This window comes from Biomphalaria glabrata, chromosome 18, assembly GCF_947242115.1.
Source record: "Biomphalaria glabrata chromosome 18, xgBioGlab47.1, whole genome shotgun sequence".
Lineage (NCBI taxonomy): Eukaryota > Metazoa > Mollusca > Gastropoda > Planorbidae > Biomphalaria > Biomphalaria glabrata.
This window is the reverse complement of record NC_074728.1, coordinates 22,970,894-22,992,083: the sequence shown is the minus strand read 5'-3', so window position 1 is coordinate 22,992,083 and position 21,190 is coordinate 22,970,894. Positions and strand designations below refer to the sequence as shown.

Genomic DNA, 21,190 nt, shown 5'->3' with positions numbered 1-21,190 from the left:
AGTGGACAAGGGGAAGACCAAAGGGTCTTGGGTTGAAGACTGGGATTTTGAAATTCAGTATTTTTAGGATGCCCCCAAGTTCACCTAAATCTAACGGGTACCGTAGCGGACATAGATTGGGGAAGTGATGGCACATGGTCAATGTGCTGGCTACATGATAACCCATGTTTGCCACGAGACATCTGCCCCTCATTGATTTCAAGATCTAATAAGTACTTTTATTAAGTCTAAATTGTATAGCTTTCGACCATATTTTATTTTTCATCCTTCAAGGTAACTGAAGTCAAATTCACAGAACATAAGGATCCCAACGTCAAAACTTAAAACAATTTTCTTTTTAGATAACACATTATATTGTCATATATATCTACAGTGCAACTGCAAAATGATTTAAAGTACAATCATACATCAAAAGAAAACTTGTTACAAGACGTGTCTTTATGGCTCCAGTTAATTGAACAACAAAAACAAGAAGTGTCTTTATGGCTCCAGTTCATTGAACAACAAAAACAAGAAGTGTCTTCATGGCTCCAGGTAATTGAACAACAAAAACAAAACAACTTAATTGTGACATTAACTTTGAAATACATCAAGTCTACCACCTTGAACAGTTCAGCCATGCAAGTGCTTGGCGTGGTGGTTGATGTGGTCTTCTATGAATGTGGAAATGAAATAATAACTGTGGTCATAGCCCTGAAAAGATACAACAGGAAGAGATTACACAATGAGATAAATGCCAAAGCACAACTTAAAAAGGAGGCGTGGTGGTAGAGCACTTGGCTTCTGAACCGAGAGGTCCCAAGTTTGAATCCGCGTGACGACTGGGATTTTTAATTTTTGGAATCTTTAGGGCACCTCTGTGTCTGCCCAGCTCTGGTGAACAAGTTGAGGAAAAGTAAAGGCAGTTGGGTCATTGTGCTGGCCACATGACACCCCCACTAACCATGGGCTACAGAAACAGATGACCTTTACATCATCTGCCCCATAGATTGCAAGGAGGAGCCTTATTTACTACCTGTATTTACATGTCAAGCAGCAGCCCATAAAGTACTAAATAAATCATTGAGCTTGAAGTGTTATAGTTCTGGGGGCGATATTATTTTTCTCTTTTTTTTTTTTTAAATGGCCTTTTCCTAATGAGACCTTATCAGGGGAAATAAATAATAAATAAAATGACAGTTTCAAATCTACAAAACTGAGATGCCCGCCTCTACTCTTAGCCCTCTTGACTAGCAGATTTGTGTGTTGAATTTGTGCATTGAAGCATGACGAAAAACAAAAATATTGAATTTCTAATGCACAGGTATAGAAAATAAATGTATTTAATGGGAGCCTAGTTAGCAGTTTATTTTTTTTTTTTAACTCTTTGGCTCCGCACCAACGCACAGGGCGTTGATTTTAAAAAAGGGGAAAAAAGTCGGACCAACGCTGGGGGCATCGGCTATTTCAAATTTTTTTTTTTCGTTTCCATTTCTCCAATTCTTGTTTTTTATTGCTTAATGTTTATCTAGAATAGTTTCCCTTTGCTAAACATCCGGAATTTCCTTCATTTAACGTGTTTTTATTTTGTACGAAGTTTGTAAAGAGATGACATTTATTTTTTCTGTGTGCGTGTTTTTTTTAATATGGAGCTTCAACCAAGGCCATATAAACTTTGTAGATCTAAATATTTGTTTGATAAAGAAGTATAAGAATTCAGATGACAGTGGTTTTGTTTCATCTGATGGTGATATTGATAAATCTAATTATATAGATCTAGATCTAGTAATCTAGTAAATTAATTTATAGGTCTAGACCTAGGCCTAGGCCTAGTAATGATGAAGTTTATTAGCTGATGAAGCAGCTCCACCCCCAGCTAATGTTCAATGTAGATCTAGAACTAGTTTAGCTGTCTCTACATTATCTAGATCTAAATCTAATCAGATAGATGTAGATCTCTAGATCTATCATCTAGGCACTGAAACAGAACAATTTCAGATTTATTCCACCAAGAAATTGGGTTGTCAACCTAGACTTAGTCAGCACTGCATTTATTGAGATGGAATGTTTTTTTCATTGACAATCACATTGTTGATAGTCTTGTTAGCAAAATAAATAGCTATGCTGACCATAGGATTAAATGGAACACCCCTGCTAGAATAATAAGATCCATTTTCAGAGAATGGAGACCTATAACTATAAAGAAAGACAGAGTATGTAAACACTTTGGGTCAGGGAGAACGGTTTATGTTTGCGCTGGATGGGAGTCGAACCCACACATTCATATTGACTGCTTCCATGAATATCACAACTAGAAGGAATATTTATATACTAAGTACATGAAGAACTTTAGAAGAAAATACTATAAATATATATATGCTGTACAGTTGGACTAGTTTTAGGGTAAAAGTGTTTTGTTCCAAACGTGTTGCTTTTTTTATGGGCTTTTTCGTTAAAGTAGTGACATTGGATTATTAGTTCCAGTTTATTATTTTTTGCATCTATTGCTGTTTCTTCTGTGGTGTTCTGTAAACAAATGGATAAAAATGAGAAAAAAAGCTATTTCAATTCAATTTGAACAATAAATTTTCTTTAAACATGCACTTGGATGGATATTTTCAATGTCAGTTGGTGAGTTTTTCATTTTTAATTTTTATATTCAAAACCCAAAATTACAAAAACAACATAATTTGCAAACTAGAAAACATAAGAAATGGAAAGAGCATCCATTTCTCTTTAATTCTATATCAAGTTTATTATTTTCCAATAATAAATAAAAAAGTTATACAAGTTATATCGAAGCAAAGTAGCGCACTCTGAAATGGCGGAAAAATTAATTCCGTCCAAAAGTGGCAAATAATTCCGAATTAATTCCGGAGCCAAAGAGTTAATATACCACAAAAAATTGGGGAAAAAAATTTGTCACAACATTTACACAGGATCGACAAGTCAACATAAGGGACGCCATTCATGAAAATGGTGAACTGAAGATGTAGAGGCAGAGAGCTTTGCATGGAGATAAAATATTTACGCGACTTTCTGTCGGGGAGACCCTATTATTGTTACCAGTCATTGACTTGTAGCACCATAATGCTGGTAGACAGCTAAACCGCTATAGGTGTAATATATCTTATTAATCTGAATAACTTGCTTGTGAACAATACTTAATATAACTTTATAATATATACAAAATAAAGTTAATATGAGATCAAATAAATGTAGTAGACTTATTTCATAACAAAAATCTAAATCACTACAATAACACAACCAATTCAGTCTCATGTTCTGGAGTCGTCTTCCCTAACTAAGACCAAGTGGCAAAAACGCCACCTATGTTGCATTATTCACAACCAATCGCTAGCCTCTTCCTACCATCACCATATAAACACACACACCCCATTACACCAATATAAAGAGCGAAGGTGTCACAGTCAAGATGGTTTGGATTCAGAGTCAAGATGGTTTGGATTCAGAGTCAAGATGGTTTGGATTCAGAGTCAAGATGGTTTGGATTCACAGTCAAGATGGTTTGGATTCACAGTCAAAATGGTTTGGATTCAGAGTCAAGATGGTTTGGATTCAGAGTCAAGACCTAGTCTGGTACAGTGAGTCCAATGTGAAGCCTGTCTGGAACAGTTGAACCCAGTGCAAGTAGGATGAGATCATTTGGCCAGTAAAGTTTGGTACAGCACTACAGAGTGTATATAGCAATACGGTTATGTATGGTGAAGCAGTGGTGCAGTGAGCCTGGATAGTGAGACTCATTACAATATCTAATATATAAAGCACAAAGTAAGGCGTATGTATGTATGTCCCGCATAGAAATCAAAACCGTTTGACCAATCTTGATCAAATTTGGTAGGATTGTTCCTTGAATCAGGGCGGAGACCGCAGTGTATGTATAATGCCCCACCAACAACCAGAAGGCCCTAAAATTAAATAAAAACAAAAAAAAACAACATAAACTTATCTCTATTGAAGATTGAAACTTTGTAACACATCATGTAAACCTGTACACAAACTAAAGCCCACATGTCATATCCGGCTAGTATATATATATATATATATCTCATATGTACCTCCTGCATCCTCATTATACATGGCATCTTGCTCTCAGCACAGGATTCCATCAACCTCTCTGGGAGTAGCTGACCCTCCTTCAGGAAATCATCAGAGGCACCCTGAGCCAGGCAACAAAGACAATTTAGAAAAGAACAAAAATGTTTAAACCATTATGAGTGAGAGATTAGATAATAGCACTGGTTGTTGTCTGAGGGCCCAAAGAAAAGAATTTAGTGTAGAATTAAACAAGGCTGGAAGTGACAGACACGTTTCAGCATAAAATAAATATTTATGAAACCTAGTTGCTTTTTCTTTCATGTTTAATCACCGAGATCAAAGCTTTTAATGTTCCTTGTTTTTTAAATACTTTTGTACATAATTGAAACCTATGCAGTAAATATATTCAAAACAATACAAAGTATTTGCTGGAATTATTTCAGCATAGTACTTCTTCTAGCCAGTTTTTTGCTGCTGAGCTGTGAGCTCTTTGGCAGACTTTGCCAAGGTAAAATAGTGTGCTGTTCTTTTCAGTTGTTCAGCACTGCCGTACAGGGTGTTGGTTATGTTGGACTGTAGTTTAAGTAGGGTTTGCCTAAGGTGGGTTAGGAAAAAGCATTCAAAGAGGATATGGTTTACGGTTTCATAAGAATGGGAGCAGTGTCTACAAAGAGGGAGTTGTGTGGAATTTATTTGTTTAGCATGGTACAGAACTGTATAACTGAATGAATTTATCAACCTCATAGAATCTGGCATTTCTCTCTATATGCATAGTAATTGTTAGATATTTTAAAAACTTGGAGCCAACGTTAATTCAACCAAAGTTTATAAATGAATTCTTTTATTTCTACAAAGTTTAACAAACTAGAATAATTAATAAATTTAAATTTGTAAAAGGCATTTACAGGAATGTCAGAAAAAAATTTAAATTAAAAGATAAAGTCATACTGTTCCCACAAGTAAACTGAAACTAAAATACATGTTTTTTTTTGAGCCATCTCTTAACTCTTAACAGACTGCAGGTTTTTCTAGAAATTTGTCAGCGACTGGGGGTCTGTTACTTGGCAGGGCATAACTTTGTTAAATTACAGTTTTATATTGAGTGTTATACATCAATTTGTTTGAAATTGAAAGCTCTTTCAATTTATCTATGTTTGAAATCATTTTAAAATATATTTTTTCTTTTTAAAGAAATAATTATGTCATACATTTTTTTTCAATAATTAATTTTTTTTAAAAATTCACATTCACAAAGAAGACAAAAAATAAATAAATAAATATTTGATAATGATATTTACATTTTATTAAAATACATTCAATTCTGTATACAACTGACAAAAATGAAGTTAATTCATTGACAAATAAATTTTTTACAAATTTTTGAAAACAATAATCATTTTCTAGAAAAATGATGACATCGACATGATTTTTTACTAGTTAGAAAATTATTATTTTTTATTTACTTAAACATCAAAATTATATTATAAACTATCCAAAAATAGAGTAAAACTTGTTAGTTACACATCTTATTATATAGTACAGTGAGAAATAGAACAAAAAAACAGGATTTTATAGTAATTTGTGGTACTGAGACAAACAGTTTCTTTCTTTTTGAAAACATAAAAACACATCACACACCTTGCATTTAACACTAGTTCTTCTAACTATTTTTTCATTACTGTAACATAATTTACAGTTCCCTCTCTTATCCATAAACTGTGGATCCATTGCATGCTTAAAATGAACAGGGGGCTTAGACGCGATTGGTACAGGATCGTCAATACCTATATCTCCTAACTCTCTAATTAATTCTTCAGTAAAATTAAGTTGGCCATATCTTGTGGGTCTTTTCAGCTCAGGTACATCTTTATTTTTATCCCTCCAGTCTTGAAAAAGAATATAGGAATTAACCCTAGCTATATCTAACATATGAAAAAAAATAGTCTTCCAATATTTATTTGTTTTACGAAGTACATTATATTTATTAATTAGCTGGTCACTTTTGTCAACACCCCCCATGTATTTATTATAGTCATGTACAATAGTTGGTTGATTCACAGTCAAATTTTCAAACTGTCCATTCGTTTTAGTCCGTCGTTTAGCTGTTACACTGTCATTGGCATCATGAATAGTCGACATTAATGATATGGTCTTATTGTCTCTCCACTGAACTGTCAATAACTGTCCATCCCTGATCCATCTCATGTCTCCCCTTTTAGATTTTTTTTCAAAATTTTTAACATCTTTTATAGCATTAGGAAAACCTTTTCTGGTCCTAAGAACAGTTCCACATGCTCCAATCCCTATAAACCAAAGATCTTTTAATAATTGGACACTAGTATAAAAGTTATCAAAAAAAAGCCTATACCCTTGCCTAGATATAGATTTAGTTAACTTCATCACCACCCCATAAGCTAATCCAAAAGGGCCATTATCCTGTTGCTTTCCTAAATATATATCAAAATCATAGGTATACCCACTTAAAGAATCAGCAAGGATCCACAGTTTCATGCCCCACTTTGTTGGCTTGTCTCGAATGTATTGTCGAAATGCATATTTACCTTTATTCCGAACCATTCTTTCATCAATAGAGACATTTTGATGAGGTTGGTAAAGCTTTATACATTTCATTCTAATGTATGTCGTTAACATTCTCACTTTACAGAGTTTATCATTGGGATCCTCTGTAAGTGGATTTGACACTTTAATAAAACACATTATTGCCTTGAATCTGTCACGTGACATAAAGGCTCTTGCCCAAAGTCCATTGTATAGAGATTTGGTTGACCAGAATCGCTCAATGTTGGGGACCTGAACAATGCCAGCATACATGATAAGTCCACAGAATCTGTAGAATTCGTCAGGGCTTAGTTCATACCAACTCTGGAACACACTTGGTTTCTGCAGTCCATGTTCAGTTGCATAGGTGTTGGTGTACTGACAGATTTGCAAAACAATATCCATTGTAAAATAAAGTTTAAAAAAGTCAATAGCTCTGAAAAATTGTTTAGCAGAGTCTCGTGTCCTAACTTGGTCAAGCTGTATACCAGGGACCCTTTCTGGAAGAAAGCTTGCTGGGGCCTCTGGCAGAGTGTCCAGCACATCATAGCCATAGTTTCTGTTGATATACAAAAAAAAAAAAAAAATTAGAAAAATTGACAAATGTACTTTGAAAATACAAAATTAAAAAACTTGAGGACTAGATTTCTAAATATAAAATTATTTACATTTGTATAATTATTAGATATCAACAGCTGACAAGCTACAAAGTGTAACAAAGGCTTGAATCAGCTGATCATGTAAACAAAGATGACTAGCATAGATGAGCTTATCAGAAGGCTTGATATTTTTCAAACTAAATATTTTTTATGAAATAAAACAATGGGATTAACTAATAATTATTAAAAGAACAGAACAATTTCAATTACACATTGAAACGTTTTAGATATCTAGATCAGTAGATCTAGATCTAGACGATCGGTCTTGCTCTAGCCTAGGTCTAAAAATAATGGTTACTTACACGTTTGGCTGTGTCGCATTCAGAGTGCTGTTGGGAGGAATATTCTCATCATCTGAATCATCTGAAGAGTCAATGAGTTCCCAGACTTCATCATCACTTGAATCTACATCAGTTTCAGGCTGATAATCCGAATCTGAGTCCATTTTCGGCTTAGTTTTAGCGAGCGTCAACAAGCGTGTGGCTTTCTAAAATCCAAAATGGCGTCGTGCCATCGTTCTCGTATTTAGGTTTTTATAATGAACGAGAAATAATATATAAATAGAATTTGCAAATTTTTTTTGCACCAAACTATTTTATCTTCATTATATTTCATAGGGAAGCATATTTCATTTAAAAAAAATAATTTTTAAATAGTTTTATTTGTTGTCAAAAGTATGGTACACCAGAGTACCATTTCTTTGTTAGCCGTCTGCAGGGAGTTAACTGAAGGGAGGTAATAAGTAATATAACTGATGGACTGACCTGATCCACTAAAATATCCAAAGGGGGACCATTGTAAGACTTGACTAGCTCAGTGGCATCATACTCCTGTCAGGGGGAAAACAACAAAAGAAAATTTTAAACTGTTTCTCTTTATTAAATCATGTGAATTAACACCAATACAATAAAATAACATCAATACAAAATAAGTAAGTCATTGAAAGTTTTTATGCAAGTCGTTCCATATTTTTAGAAGGTCAATCTGCCATAAAATTTGTAATACAAGATAATTAACAACACAACAATACAGTCTTATACTTAAATCCACACCTTAATGGAGGACCTCAGGGCAGTGGATACAGAACGGGAAAAGGTTGCAGACATTGCATGGCAGATTTCTATGGAGTTTGCTGGCAGCCCAAGGCATTGAACTGATCCGGAGGCTCAAAGTAAGTAAAGTCGTTCAAAGTACTAATGACATGATCTTTTCTCATGGAGTTTTTACAAGTTTAGATGTACCACTTTGAAATAAACATTAGCAAGATATTGAATCCTTATTGAGCCTAACAGTCTCCCCTTAGCTTAGCAAGTTTCCTCCTATTCCTGTTTGAATGGTACTTCCTCTAGTCAGCTTTTTGCTGCAGCCTCTTTTGCAGTCTGTGCTGTGCCAATGAAAAGAAGTTTGCTGTTAATCTGTTCTGCACAGCCATAGAGTGTTGGTTATGCTGGGCTGTTATAGTTATAGGTTCTAAGGAGTATTAAATTAGTTTGCTGTTGATCTGTTCTGCACAGCCATAGAGTGTTGGTTATGCTGGGCTGTTATAGTTATAGGTTCTAAGGAGTATTAAATTAGTTTGCTGTTGATCTGTTCTGCACAGCCATATAGTGTTGGTTATGCTGGGCTGTTATAGTTTTAGGTTCTGTCTAATGTGAATTAAATTGGGGGGGGGGGGGGTTTCAAAGAATGTATGATTAACAGTTTCATAAGGGTGGGGTGCAGTGTGTCTATAGAGGGGGTGGGTATATTCTGTTATGTGAACAATTTAAAGATGTGTGCCCTGTTCTTAGCTGTAAGATTGTAGATTGCTCTTTGCAAACTATAATATCCTAATTTAGTCGACACTTTAGCTGTCAAAAAGGAAGGAACTCCTCAACAGATGAAAGAGACGAAAGCTGAGCTGGTTTGACCCCTTTCATGATTAATAACTAAATATTGATTTTCTTCTTGCTAAATGGCACAATAACCAATACAATAAAGAGTCTTACAAAATAAATTGAAAAAATAAAATAATTGTCTATAAACCGCTTCCATTTAGTTTCTTGCTTCAATACGGTATATGTCAGATTTGTATTGGAAATCTCAATAAGGCATAAAATCAACATTTTGGCTCTGGGCTATCTGTTATAAGTTATTGTGTTCACAGTACTGCACTGCCTGCATTATGACTTATCCTAAGATGATGACAGGCAACAAATGAGTGTGAATTCAAACTTTATAATTTTACAGATGAAGGCTCAAGAATGGTTAACATTGGTTAACATGCATGACTATATTGACATAGGAATGTGCGTAGGACGTAATCATCTTCTTTTTTGAAGTAACGTCTGTATTTCATATGATAATAATAAGAAGAAGACTGCTTGGACAGTTAGGAATTGACAATTACATTTTTTAAGCTAGCAGGCCAAAAAAAAAAAGGAAATGTTTCCTTACCCGCCACACGTGATCATCAGGTCCAAGGTAACCTGTGAAGCATTTCTTTCCCCAGGCACATTTGGTTGGGTGAGCAATGGGAGCAAAGGCACTGACAGATCGGTACAAGCCAGGGTTCTTCAGGGCGCAGATTAGTGCACCGTGTCCACCCATACTGAAAAATGAAATATGTCAATCTGTACATCAATCAGTGGAAGCAAGATGAGAAAATCATGATACATTACAGAATTCAACCAACAATACAATAAAGAGTCCTACAGCAGGATTTGTGGCTATTTACACAATTTTAGAAGGTTGAGCGGTAAAGGGCTTGGCTTCTGAACCAGGATTCCCGGGTTCGACTCCTGGTGTAGACTGGGATTTTTAATTTCTGGATCCTTGTGCGACTTTTAGACCACCCAGCTCTTATAGGTACCTGGCATTAGTTGGGGAAAAGTAAAGGCGATTGGTCGTTGTGCTGGCCACGTGACACCCTAGTTAAAAGTAGGCCAAAGAAACAGATGACCTTTACATTACCTGCCCCATAGATCAAAAACTTCTGAAAGGGGAACTTTACTTTTTACTTCACACAATTTTAACATAGCTATGAAATGATGAAGATAAAAATATGTATAAGGGAAATTTTCAACCTTGTATGGTTTGTCTCAGAAAAGAATGCATGACTAAACGCATGACGCGTAAGACGTAATCATCTTCTTTTTTGAAGTAACGTCTGGATTATATAAGATAAGAATATATATGTTTCCAACTCTGAAAGACAAAAAAAAAACAAATGCAAGTAGATGTGTCCAATTTCCCTGTGAGATCTAGCAGTTATGTTGTGTTATGTAGTGGGAAGCGTGGTCGAGAGACTAAGTGCGCTTGAACTTAGCTTGGCTTGGCTACCTATGAAGGGGGGCTCGAAGTTTGACACCCGACTTGGGCAGAGTTGTGTTTACTGAGCGGCTAAAAGCAGCACAGAAAAACCTTCTCCTAGATCCCCCCCCCCCAACTGATCCACAACTGAGATTGGACCAAAGCGCTCTGAGCATGCTATAAGCATGAAAGTAGCGCTATATAAAAGACATAATTTATTTTATTTATGTTGCAGATGATGAAAGGCTTAATAGTTTGTATAGCCAAGGTTACCACTGGCCAGCACAATGACCAACTACATTTACTTAAACAGCATTATGAATAAGCTGTCAACTTTAGGACATCCTAAAAATTAGTGCAGCGTTACTCTCATCGAGCAACTAGGTTGATAATATTTATTTCACTATCTTTTATATGTTAAGCTTTTTATTTCTCTTTTTTTTTTTAAATTACTGGACGTGGGAGTGATTGTTCCTTGTTTTGGTAGTAAATTTGCTGCAGTATCAACAAAAAACATCATGTTAATGGTTACTCTTTTTTAGTTTATTTCACGGGACCCGAAAAATGTAAATAACACTATTTCTTAGTGCTTTTGTTCATCTTTAATGGAATTTGACTTGATTAAATGTGTTTAGTATTGTGATTTTTCAATATTTATGGATTAAATGTTAAATTAAAAGGTTACATCTTTCAGTATATTGATTTTTTAATGAATTTTAAAAATATTTTTTTTCCATGCTCAGTTTAAAATATATGAAACAAATTTTTTTTTGGTAGCCCATTCATTTTCCTTTAAAATAAAATCAAAATATGTTAAATTATTTAATAAAATAAAAAAGTTATGTTAGATTTAGTAACTCGTTGAAAATTTGTGTTCATCCCAGAAAACTTTTTTTTTTTTCGATGAAAATAATCCGCAATGAAAGAGTTAAAAACCCCATATTACTGACAATCTAAAACAAGAGTGTCCTCTGATTGTGTGGCATGACCAAAATACAAAATTGAGTTATTTTTACTCAAATGTTAAAAATGAGCTAAAATGAATACTTACCTATGTCCAAAAATACCTTTTCTGTCTGGAATAGTTTGAAAGTTTTCATTAATAACATCAATAAGCTGTAAAGAAAGATTATAAAAGTGAAAAAAAAAATGAACCCAAAGTTTTTCTCATTTCATACAAAGAACAAATAAATATTTATTCTATTTATTAAAACGCAAAGAAAAGACAGTAACAGTAAAAAAAAATATTTCTGGTCACAGAGGAAATGATTACAAAATAATATATGAATAATAATTTAAATGTGTTTCTTCTTTATAATAATCTACTATAAAGATAATAAATGGAAAAATGGTTTAAATACTGGGGCAAGTCCCGAAAAGCCAGCAGAGTCTAGTAGCACATGAGGGGCCTTGACCCTGCCTCCTACTGGAAGCTCAGCAGCCTGGACAAGCTATTATAGCACAATGCAGAATAGGCTACTGTCTTTTTAGTTCATAGGGTTCAGGCAAAACTTCGATTCATGGTGCCACCACTGAGGGAAAGAAGATGAAACTGTGTCTTATTCTCTATACACACAGCTGCAGGCTTTCTGTCCCGGGCTTTCGCAAGAGAGGATTTTAGAGGCTTTGTGACTCTCAAGCAATCGCCAAAATTGAGTTTGATGATTGTGATGTTTATGATGAGTATACTTTCTAAATATATTCTTTGCATATATACACTGCAAATTAAATTTGAAATAAAAGGCAGTTTACTTCTATGGTAACATATGAATACATTCGATAGTTCTTCTTCCACTTCTCAGTAGTTGCATCTACATAGAATCCTGCCCCTGTGCCAAAGTCATAACTATCATCTTCACCTTCAATGTTACAGCCTCCTGAGAATGATTAAAAAAAATAGTTTAGTTCTTAAGATAAGCATTAAGGAATTCAGCCTGGGTCTCACTTAATAAGAATAAAAAAGATAACAAAGGGGTATAACTATTTCATGCAGTATCTTAGATTCAAACTTTCAGAACCAAAAAATAGCCTAATAAATTTAACATAAATTATTTATTTTCTACCTTGTGGAAGTGTGGTGCACAACTATGCAGCTACAACTGAGAGGCTCAAGCTAATTTCACACTGGTGACATTGGTTAATAAAAGATTCCGGGACATGTTAAAAAAAGCACATGCTATCACTGAATCATTGGAGCATAACAATATCTCTCAACAAGTTGGTTTAAATTTTGCACAGCTCAGGCCTAACTTCGATCCATGATGCTAAGAGAGAAGAAACTTCCCAGACTGAATTTCTCTTCAGCATTACTTGGAAGCCATATATATATATATATATAACAGATAGTAATAAGAATAAGGCTTTTCTTCGAGTCATATATATATATATGTGTACATACATTTTTGTACAGGGCTTTTTGAAAGAGAGGGATTTGAGCCTCTTAAGCCCGGACTCACACAGAGTTTGATAATGTTCTGGATATCTTCAATTTTTATCACATATAAAAAGATCAAATTGATAAGAAAATTTTTCATCAAGCAACAAACATTGGTACAGCAGGTCCTCTATAATAATGGATAAAGTAAAGCTCCCTTTTCAGACTTTGCAATCTAACTAATGTCAGGTACCCAGTAGAGCCAAAAGATCTCAAAATTAATAATCCCAGTAATCACCAGGATTCTAATCTGGGACCCTCAGTTTGGAGGCCAAGCGCTTTATGGAAATACGATTAGCCATAGAGACTGCTAGTTATGTATAAAGGCTAGATATGTGAGTAAAGACTAGACTTACTTGGGCTTGTGTCTGGGTTCACTATGATAACATTCTGTTTAGCAGCCACTCTCTGGGCTCCAGCTTTTGTTATAAAGTTCTGTTCTGTGCATGTCAAACCTAAAATAGAAAATGTTAAAGTATTTGCGTTGTATACAATCTTAACATTATTTACAGTTCGAGTCTATAGTTAGAGTTATTACATTGGCAAGAGAGTTGAAGTTGTCATCTTGTTTATGTATAATATCTTTAATTATCTTATTCAGTTTATTTTAACTGTAACAGAACAGTACTAATGTTTTCAGCTATTATTAAACTATAATAATATGAAAATATCTTCAAGGACTTATAAAAGCTGATTTTATAATTAACATTGACCTCATTAAACCAAAATATATAGGTTTGTCATCAGTATCAACTAAGCACAAACTAATTCCCCAAGAAAATACATCAGTAACACATGGAATCCTAGTTATTAGCTAACATACAAAGATATACTCTGCCACAAACTTTATCAAATATAACTTAAAATAATAGAGATAACAATGAATATCTAAAAAAAAAATTATATCTTTTTCTAATAATGACAATTCAATTCCTTGTCTTGTATTATCAAGATCTATCCTCTACATCCTTATTATCTTCTACTGATCATTTTTTAGGATCAATGTCCTCTTAATTAAATTTTTTAAAAGTCTAACAAAATGTAGAGATGGACATATTAATGTTCATAAGCTGACAAATACCACTAATTTTTGTACCTATTTCTCTGCTAAAGCTTGCCAACCCACTACTTGTCACGCTGAAAGTTCCACTTTCTCTCTCCCCCCCCCTTCTCTTTAAAAAAAAAATCAACTTTGTTCTCTTGCAGAAAGACATCTTCACTGCCTGCAGGTTTTGTTTTTTTTTTAAATAATTTGTCTAAAGGTCTATGACTTACCTGATAGCCAGTACAGAACAGGAAGCTTGGTGCCATCCAGAGCACTGGCAGGAAGAAAGATTCCAAATTTCATGGTACATCCGACCTCTGAACTATACATTACCATAAAACAAGAAAAAAAATCATTACTATTATCATATTAAGTGAATAATATTTATTCAATACATGCCCATAGAGCAAGATAAAATGTTTTTAAAAAGTAAACCAATCTACATTTTTATGATTGACCGGCTAATAATGGCGATGTCTTTCATTCCGAAGGTTAAGAATGAGTGCAGTGTTACACATGATGCTTTTATATTCTTGTATCATGGAGGGTGTGCCTGGAGTTGGGAAGTTGACTTAGAATCAAAAGAGACACTCCAAGATTTAAATATCTATGTGATGGATATTACAAAAAGGAAGATAGGAAATGGATGGTTGCATTGGTCATTGCCGCCTGAACATAACCAAACATTTGTCTAAATTAGAATTGTGATACCCAGAATGACAAATCCAGTCATCCTCAAATGTTGTGCTACTATAGTATATTCTTTTTCCATGACCAGAAATCAGCAGATGTACTTTCTGAAAGCCATTCTTATTCCATATAGTATCACCTACGTCAGACTTCATGGTAAATAAAGAGTACCAAAACTGGATCAACCATGATATAGAAGACTGGCACTTGAACTAGAAGCTACTACACTAATAAACTACCCATGTACACCAAACAGCCAAAGTGTCTTACTGACAGATGCCAAAACAGTCCTTCAAAGCCTGAAAAAATGTGATACTTCCTAAGTAAAACAACTCAGGACAGCTCTTGTAAATCTTAACATCAACAGCAAGGAAACTGTTCTTCAATGGGTTCCAGCACACTTTGATTTAGAAGGCAATGAAAAAGTAGACAAACTGGCCAAAGATGAAAGAATGAGCAAACAAATGGAAATCCCTCTCTACCCAGAAGAAATGATGAAAATAAGTGTAGAATAAATGAGAATTGGACCAGCTCACATCCCAATTACAAGTAAAGTAATGCATTTTATTAGCTATCTTGATATGACCAACGCATACTTTTTTTTATCAGAACTGGACACAATAGAACGAGACAACATATGTTCCAGAAGCAAAAAGTCAGGACTAGCTAAACCTGCCCTTGTGGAGCATCACCAGAGAATGCTGAAAATATCTTTCAAAGCTGCAAACTATATCAAGAGGCCCGAACGACTCTGGCCCCAAAATCATCCTAAAGAAAACAAATGCCTGATCTGGAAACGGCTGCGCTGTTCATCTCAGATATAGGATTACTGATCTGAACCCTCTGTCATGTAAAATGAGAAGGAAAACGAAGAAGAAAAGAAGACTGGCAGTTAGTTGATGCTGTGATCATTCTGAGATCCCCGCTCTATTTGACATTATATTCATTAAGTTACTTTTAGCCAAGCCGGAAATCAGCCTGACTTTTTCTAGACAATGTCAAAGGTTAACTTTAAATACTGATATTATTTCTTATTTATAAATGAAAAAAATAGCTCAAATTTTATTTCATTACCTCTCATGGCTGTAGACTCTCTGCTCACCATTAAAACACTTGTTACTGGAAACAAGAGTAAGCTTGGTACTTGATGTCATGGCAAAACCTGAAAGAATATCATCTATATATAATTTATATATTATATAAATATATTTATACATATATATTATATGTGGCTGAGTGGCAAAGAACATGGCTTCCAAACTGGGGTCCTGGGCTCAAATCTTGATGAAGATCCACTCAGCTCTAATGGGTACACACACATGACATTACTTGGCGAAAAGCAAAGGTGGTTAGTCATTGTGCTGGCCCCACGACACCCTTGTTAACCATGGGCCATTAAAACATATGACCTTTACATCATCTGCCCTATAGATCCCAAGGTCTGAAAGATGAACTTTACTTTTAGGGGGAGAAGTGGCGCTGGCCTTGGCTTTCGAACCTGTGGAGAAAGAGAGATTATAGGCGTGCGCTGGTGGGTCGAGATAGTTCATCAGCATACATACAGATAAACAGCTACTGACTTATTGACCTCAATGACCAGGGTCCCAACCCACGAATGAAAAACAATTATGATTACTATTGTCAAGTTCATATAATATAAGTTAGCTGTGTCATGTTGTTAGCAGTCAGATAGTCCTTGCAATATATCTAGATCTTTATTATATATATATATTCTATAATCTATATAGATCTAGATAGAAAAATAGATCTAGTCAGATCTAGACTCTTAAATAGATCTAGATCTAATTCTAGATTCTAATTCTATATATATATTTTATTTTCTAGATTTAGAATCTACAGTACAGTAGATCTAGATTCTAGATCTATTATCTAAATATTACTAACGGATCTCTAGAGAGTCTAGTATTACTATGAATCTATGATATAGTCATAATAGTCTAGATTCTAGATCTATATAGTCTAGAGTCTAGAAGATAGACTATTATATTAATAATATTATTAGATATCTAATCTAGATCTAGATTCTAGATCTAGATTTCTAGATGATCTGGCATAGTCCTAGTCTAGCTGCGTCTAGCAGTTTAGACAGATCTAGAGTTCTAGACATTATTATGCCTTATATTTATGAATATAGTATACAATATAGAAATATAGTAATAGTTAATAAAATATAGATCTAGGCCTAGGTTTAGGCATTATTTAGTTATTAGATCTAGTATTATTATTAGATCTATTACTGTCTTATTTTAATAGGTAGAATCTAGATACGATAGATCTAATAATTAAGTAATAGATCTAGAATCTAGATCTAAATCTAATAATAAGTTAAATATTCTAAGTAGGCCTACTTCTAACTTCAACTCTTCAGACAGTCACAGTGAGTCGGCCCCGGGAGACACTTGAGTCATTAAGACTTGACTTATTAGACTAGTTATGTTACAAGTAACAATACATTGTTACCCCTGCCTGTATCAAGTTAATCAAGTATCATGTAGAATATAATCTAGAATCTAGATCTAAAATCTAATGCATGCTTACCTATACGAAAAAGAACTGTGTGCACGACTTAGATCTATATATAATGACAAACGTATGGTTTATAGACACACCGACACAGTCCACAAGCCTAAAAAGTACCACAACCACAGATAATGATTGTTACTCTTGGTCTGGACAGTCTTGTGTTTAATACAATAAAATATTAACCTTTGGCCTTGGCCTTTGCAAAATCTATTTTCAGGAACATGCTCTCTTCTTTTTATTTTTTTTTTAAATGTATAAATCACAGACCTATATATATTTCAGACCTTGATTATATATATATGTCGGCTTGCAGAATTCACCAGCTCCCAGCCCTTAGATCTATTATTTTGGCAGGAGCAACCCCCTCCTTTTTTTTTCGGATAAACGGGTCGCATTTTAACGATCCCCTAAACATTCTTTTCACCTGTAAATTCCGCTACGTTGAATCGGAACGGCCCGCTTGGAATACTCTTCCCTTTCTAATTTCTATCTCCTTTCCTTTTGTTTCTCCATCTCTCTATGTCGCCTGAAAATTCTTTCTTTTCAACTCATCGTTATGTTCTTTGTCTTTTGACACACACACCCGACACACACGATCACATTACTTTTCGGCCGTAAATTCTAGTATCACTATATTATAGCCTACTACCTACCCTTCCAGCCTTTCCGCCCACAACAATAATAAAGTCATACGTACAGTGACTACTGCATGATTTTTCTTGGGATTTATGCGGTATAAAAAGATCGTTGGACTGTCATTCAATCTGTTGTCTCGAATTTTTAGTTAGCATCCTTCAATAGATCAACCAAACCCACTCACACTTTTTATCTTATCTTATCTTATACAATACAGACGTAGCCTATTTAAAAAAAAAAGATGATGATTACGTCCTACGCGTCATGCATTTAGTCATGCATATTAACCAATGATCTAAATTCTGCTAAGTCACTGGTTTTCATGGCTAGCTCAGGCAACCCATTCCTTGCTCAAATAGCACTAGGGAAGAAGGAGCATTGTAGGCTACAAATTGGTCCTAGCATATGGAACGAGGAAAGTGCCTTTATCTTTGTGTCTTTCTGAGTATTTTATTAGATTTTGTTTTTGCATTTGTAGATTATGGTTCAGGCCTATAGGCCTACATATGTCTATGTTATCAACACTTACCTTATACACCTTCAGTGAAGTCCAGTAGGGCGTCGGCGCCGTAGGCGCATTATCCCGTTGGTCGTTAGAAAGGCTTTTAAATTATTCAACAACCAGGCCTGGACATGGGGCTCTTCACCCCTATCCTGTCTGAGGGCTCCCAACGGTAGACGGCCATGTTGATTGAATGGGCCAAATCGGACCGTGCCGTGTACACAGCGCACCGTCCCCGTTCCTGGGCACCATGCACTTTCTATAAGTGGCCGAGAACAAAGCTAACTGCGGGGAGCTTGTCTCAAATTCCTATAATGTATCCGCCACTGTTCCGTGCAGGGACCGTCACTCCAGCTAACGGGATACTGATGACGGCCCCCTTTGTGGAACCACTTTCTATAAGTGGCCGAGAACAGTGCTAACTGAGGGGAGCTTGTCTCATATTCCTATACTGTATCCGCCACTGTTCCGTGCAGGGACCGCCACTCCAGCTAACGGGATACGGATGTCGGCCCCCTTTGTGGAACGGCGTGGCGGACTTTTTGGACAGGATTCTGGGCGTTTTTTCCATCCCTACCCCGAGTGAGAGAGAAAAAACAAAAAAAAAAAGCTCACACAGGGAAGCCCGGAAAGGGCTGGTTCGCTACTCGCACTTAGCCTATCTACTTCCACTACTAGACCGTTTCCACCGGAGGCGCCAAGCTGAGGCGACGGGTAGCTGGAATCCTCCAGATATATATAAGGTCAGGGCCGGTCCTAACAATTGCGGGGCCCTATGCGAAACTGATTGCGCGGGGCCTAGTCTGGGTGGGAATAAGGATAATAAGTAAAAATTAAGATTTTATATTAGAAAAAAATTCGACTTTGAATTTTATTTATTCCTTACTATGAACAAAATTGCGATCAAATTAACTTTAATTTACGAACCTTGCAACCCATGGCATATTTATATGCCGGGGACTTTAAAAGTAGCCTAAATAAAGAAATGTAACTTCCGATTAATGTGAAAATTCGCCCGAGTATTACATTTTATTACATAAAAGCTGACAATGCCTTTTTTCTTTAATCGCGCTTAGGATTGGCGTTTTCCGAAATGAATGACACCCACAAATGACAATTTTGACTATTTTTCAGTAGATTTTTATGTTTTCAGTAGATTTTAATGAATTCAGGAGATTTCCACGGCTTTTGTGTATATATTCTGCAATTTAATAATTACACCCAGAATTAGCGCGGGGCCTATGTAAGCGCGGGGCCCACTGCGACCGCATAGGTTGCAGTGGGCCTAAGACCGGCCTTGTATAAGGTACACCAGATACACCAAACCGCTTGCTATTTATAGTTTTAACGCCATGTATGAAAATACCTCTAGCGATTTGACTGTTTCGAATCACAAAATTTATCGTGTTGAATGTAAAACTATGCACGTCTGAGCACCGCTGCATTTTTTTTCGGAAGACATATATTGAAGAGTTCTAGTCTAGAACTAGACTGGATTGTCTATTAAAAAAAAAATTGCTCTTTTAAAACTGTGTTGGTAAACTTGTGAAAGTTTTTATTAACTAAGTAAGTAAACTTTCCTCTTATATAAATAGATCTATAGCCAAATTGAGACCAAAAGAAAATCCGCTGCCGAGGACAGACGAAGATGTCTAAAAGAAAATCTTAATCGACCTCCGATGGACAATGGTTATTGAAACTATTCTTGCCCTGGGTGTGGCAAAATATGTAGGTCACAGCTGAGACTGCGTTGTTGGGGAAAAAAAAATGGCGAAGTCAAGTTATCAGTCGACTACCCATATATGTTTATCTGTGTTGATTAATCTTTTTGCCGGAGGCTGGTGCGGACAGTATAGAAGTTCAACTTACCACCTTGATACCAATCTCGTATAGTAGGAGATGAACCATGGCTAAAGCGATCTGTTTTTTTTTTTGGATGGGGGGGGGGGGTAAATAAAAGACCAATATTTTTTTACTTTCGGGATCCTTTGGTCTTTTCTGAGTCCACCCAGCTTTAATGGATACCTGACATTAGTTGGAGAAAAGTAAAGGCGATTGGTCGTTGTGCTGGTCACATGACACCCTCTTTAACCATGGACCACATAAACAGACGACCTGTGCCTGATCTGCTTCATAGATTACAATGTCTGAAAGGGATTTTTACTTTACTTAAATAAAAATGGACGGCGTGAAAGCGGTGTCACCCACAGCCGGAAACATCATAGTTATCAACTTAGAACTTAAGACGCTATTTTCGATCTCACTGCCAAAGAGGAATGCAGCTGGGAGCAGACGAGTGTGACCGGAAACATAGGAGACCCAAAGAAAAATCCATTGCCATTTTCAAGCGCAGAGCACCAAAGAAAATCGTAAACAGACCTCATGCAGTAACTGGGCTTGGGTGGTCGAGTGAAATATCTAGCTTCTCCTTCGAAATCGGAGAGTTCATTATTAGTAGCCTATTAACCCTTTAAACGCGTGTGGTAGTTAAGCTTCTAAACATCAGAATTGCAATTTCCTTTATGTATGTACCAAGTGTAAAACAGCTCAGCACTTTAAGGATTAAGTGGGAGTTGTTAGAAATGTGGTCGACATTTTGTTTTGCTTTATATTTTTTGGACGTTCCAAAGATTATTATTTTTAAGTGCCAACTGGAGACGGAAGCGGACATGAATTGAAGCGGACAGTCCAAAGCGCTTAAACGACACAAACACATGTTTTAACATTTAAATCTAGTTTGTTGAATGTCCTTTTTTCTTCAAAATGAGCTAATCATTATGATTATCTTATCC

At 35.5% G+C, this 21,190-nt stretch overlaps 2 protein-coding genes across 4 annotated transcripts; both read right to left on the bottom strand.

Moving 5' to 3' along the window:
- Positions 1-329: 329 nt before the first annotated feature.
- LOC106053397 (S-formylglutathione hydrolase-like) lies at positions 330-17,447 on the bottom strand. 3 transcript variants are annotated; one of them, XM_056017235.1, is made up of 10 exons: positions 17,276-17,447; positions 15,791-15,893; positions 14,257-14,348; positions 13,338-13,436; positions 12,300-12,424; positions 11,599-11,663; positions 9,693-9,846; positions 8,021-8,086; positions 4,059-4,160; positions 330-693 (listed from the first exon to the last, which is right to left on the bottom strand). In XM_056017235.1, exons 2-10 carry the CDS (start codon positions 15,868-15,870, stop codon positions 613-615), a joined length of 864 nt encoding a protein of 287 aa, XP_055873210.1. In that variant the 5' UTR covers positions 15,871-15,893; positions 17,276-17,447; the 3' UTR covers positions 330-612. The 3 variants fall into 3 exon arrangements, with proteins under 3 accessions (XP_055873210.1, XP_055873209.1, XP_055873211.1); XM_056017234.1 differs by having other exon boundaries at positions 15,791-15,878; positions 17,276-17,445; XM_056017236.1 differs by lacking the exon at positions 17,276-17,447 and adding an exon at positions 17,086-17,125 and having other exon boundaries at positions 15,791-15,878.
- LOC129923946 (piggyBac transposable element-derived protein 4-like) lies at positions 5,327-7,121 on the bottom strand. The gene has a single exon (XM_056017233.1). The coding sequence runs from the start codon at positions 7,000-7,002 to the stop codon at positions 5,608-5,610; it is 1,395 nt and encodes a 464-aa protein (XP_055873208.1). The 5' UTR covers positions 7,003-7,121; the 3' UTR covers positions 5,327-5,607.
- Positions 17,448-21,190: the final 3,743 nt, after the last annotated feature.

Bases quoted from the DNA above. Each gene is read 5' to 3' on its own strand.
- LOC129923946 (XM_056017233.1), bottom strand. From the start codon at position 7,002: ATGGATATTGTTTTGCAAATCTGTCAGTACACCAACACCTATGCAACT.
- LOC106053397 (XM_056017235.1), bottom strand. From the start codon at position 15,870: ATGACATCAAGTACCAAGCTTACTCTTGTTTCCAGTAACAAGTGTTTT. The intron at 8,087-9,692 runs GTAAGGAAACAT...TCCCCCTGACAG, and splicing joins CTGATGATCACGTGTGGCGG to GAGTATGATGCCACTGAGCT. The intron at 694-4,058 runs GTACATATGAGA...GTATCTTTTCAG, and splicing joins GTATAATGAGGATGCAGGAG to GGCTATGACCACAGTTATTA.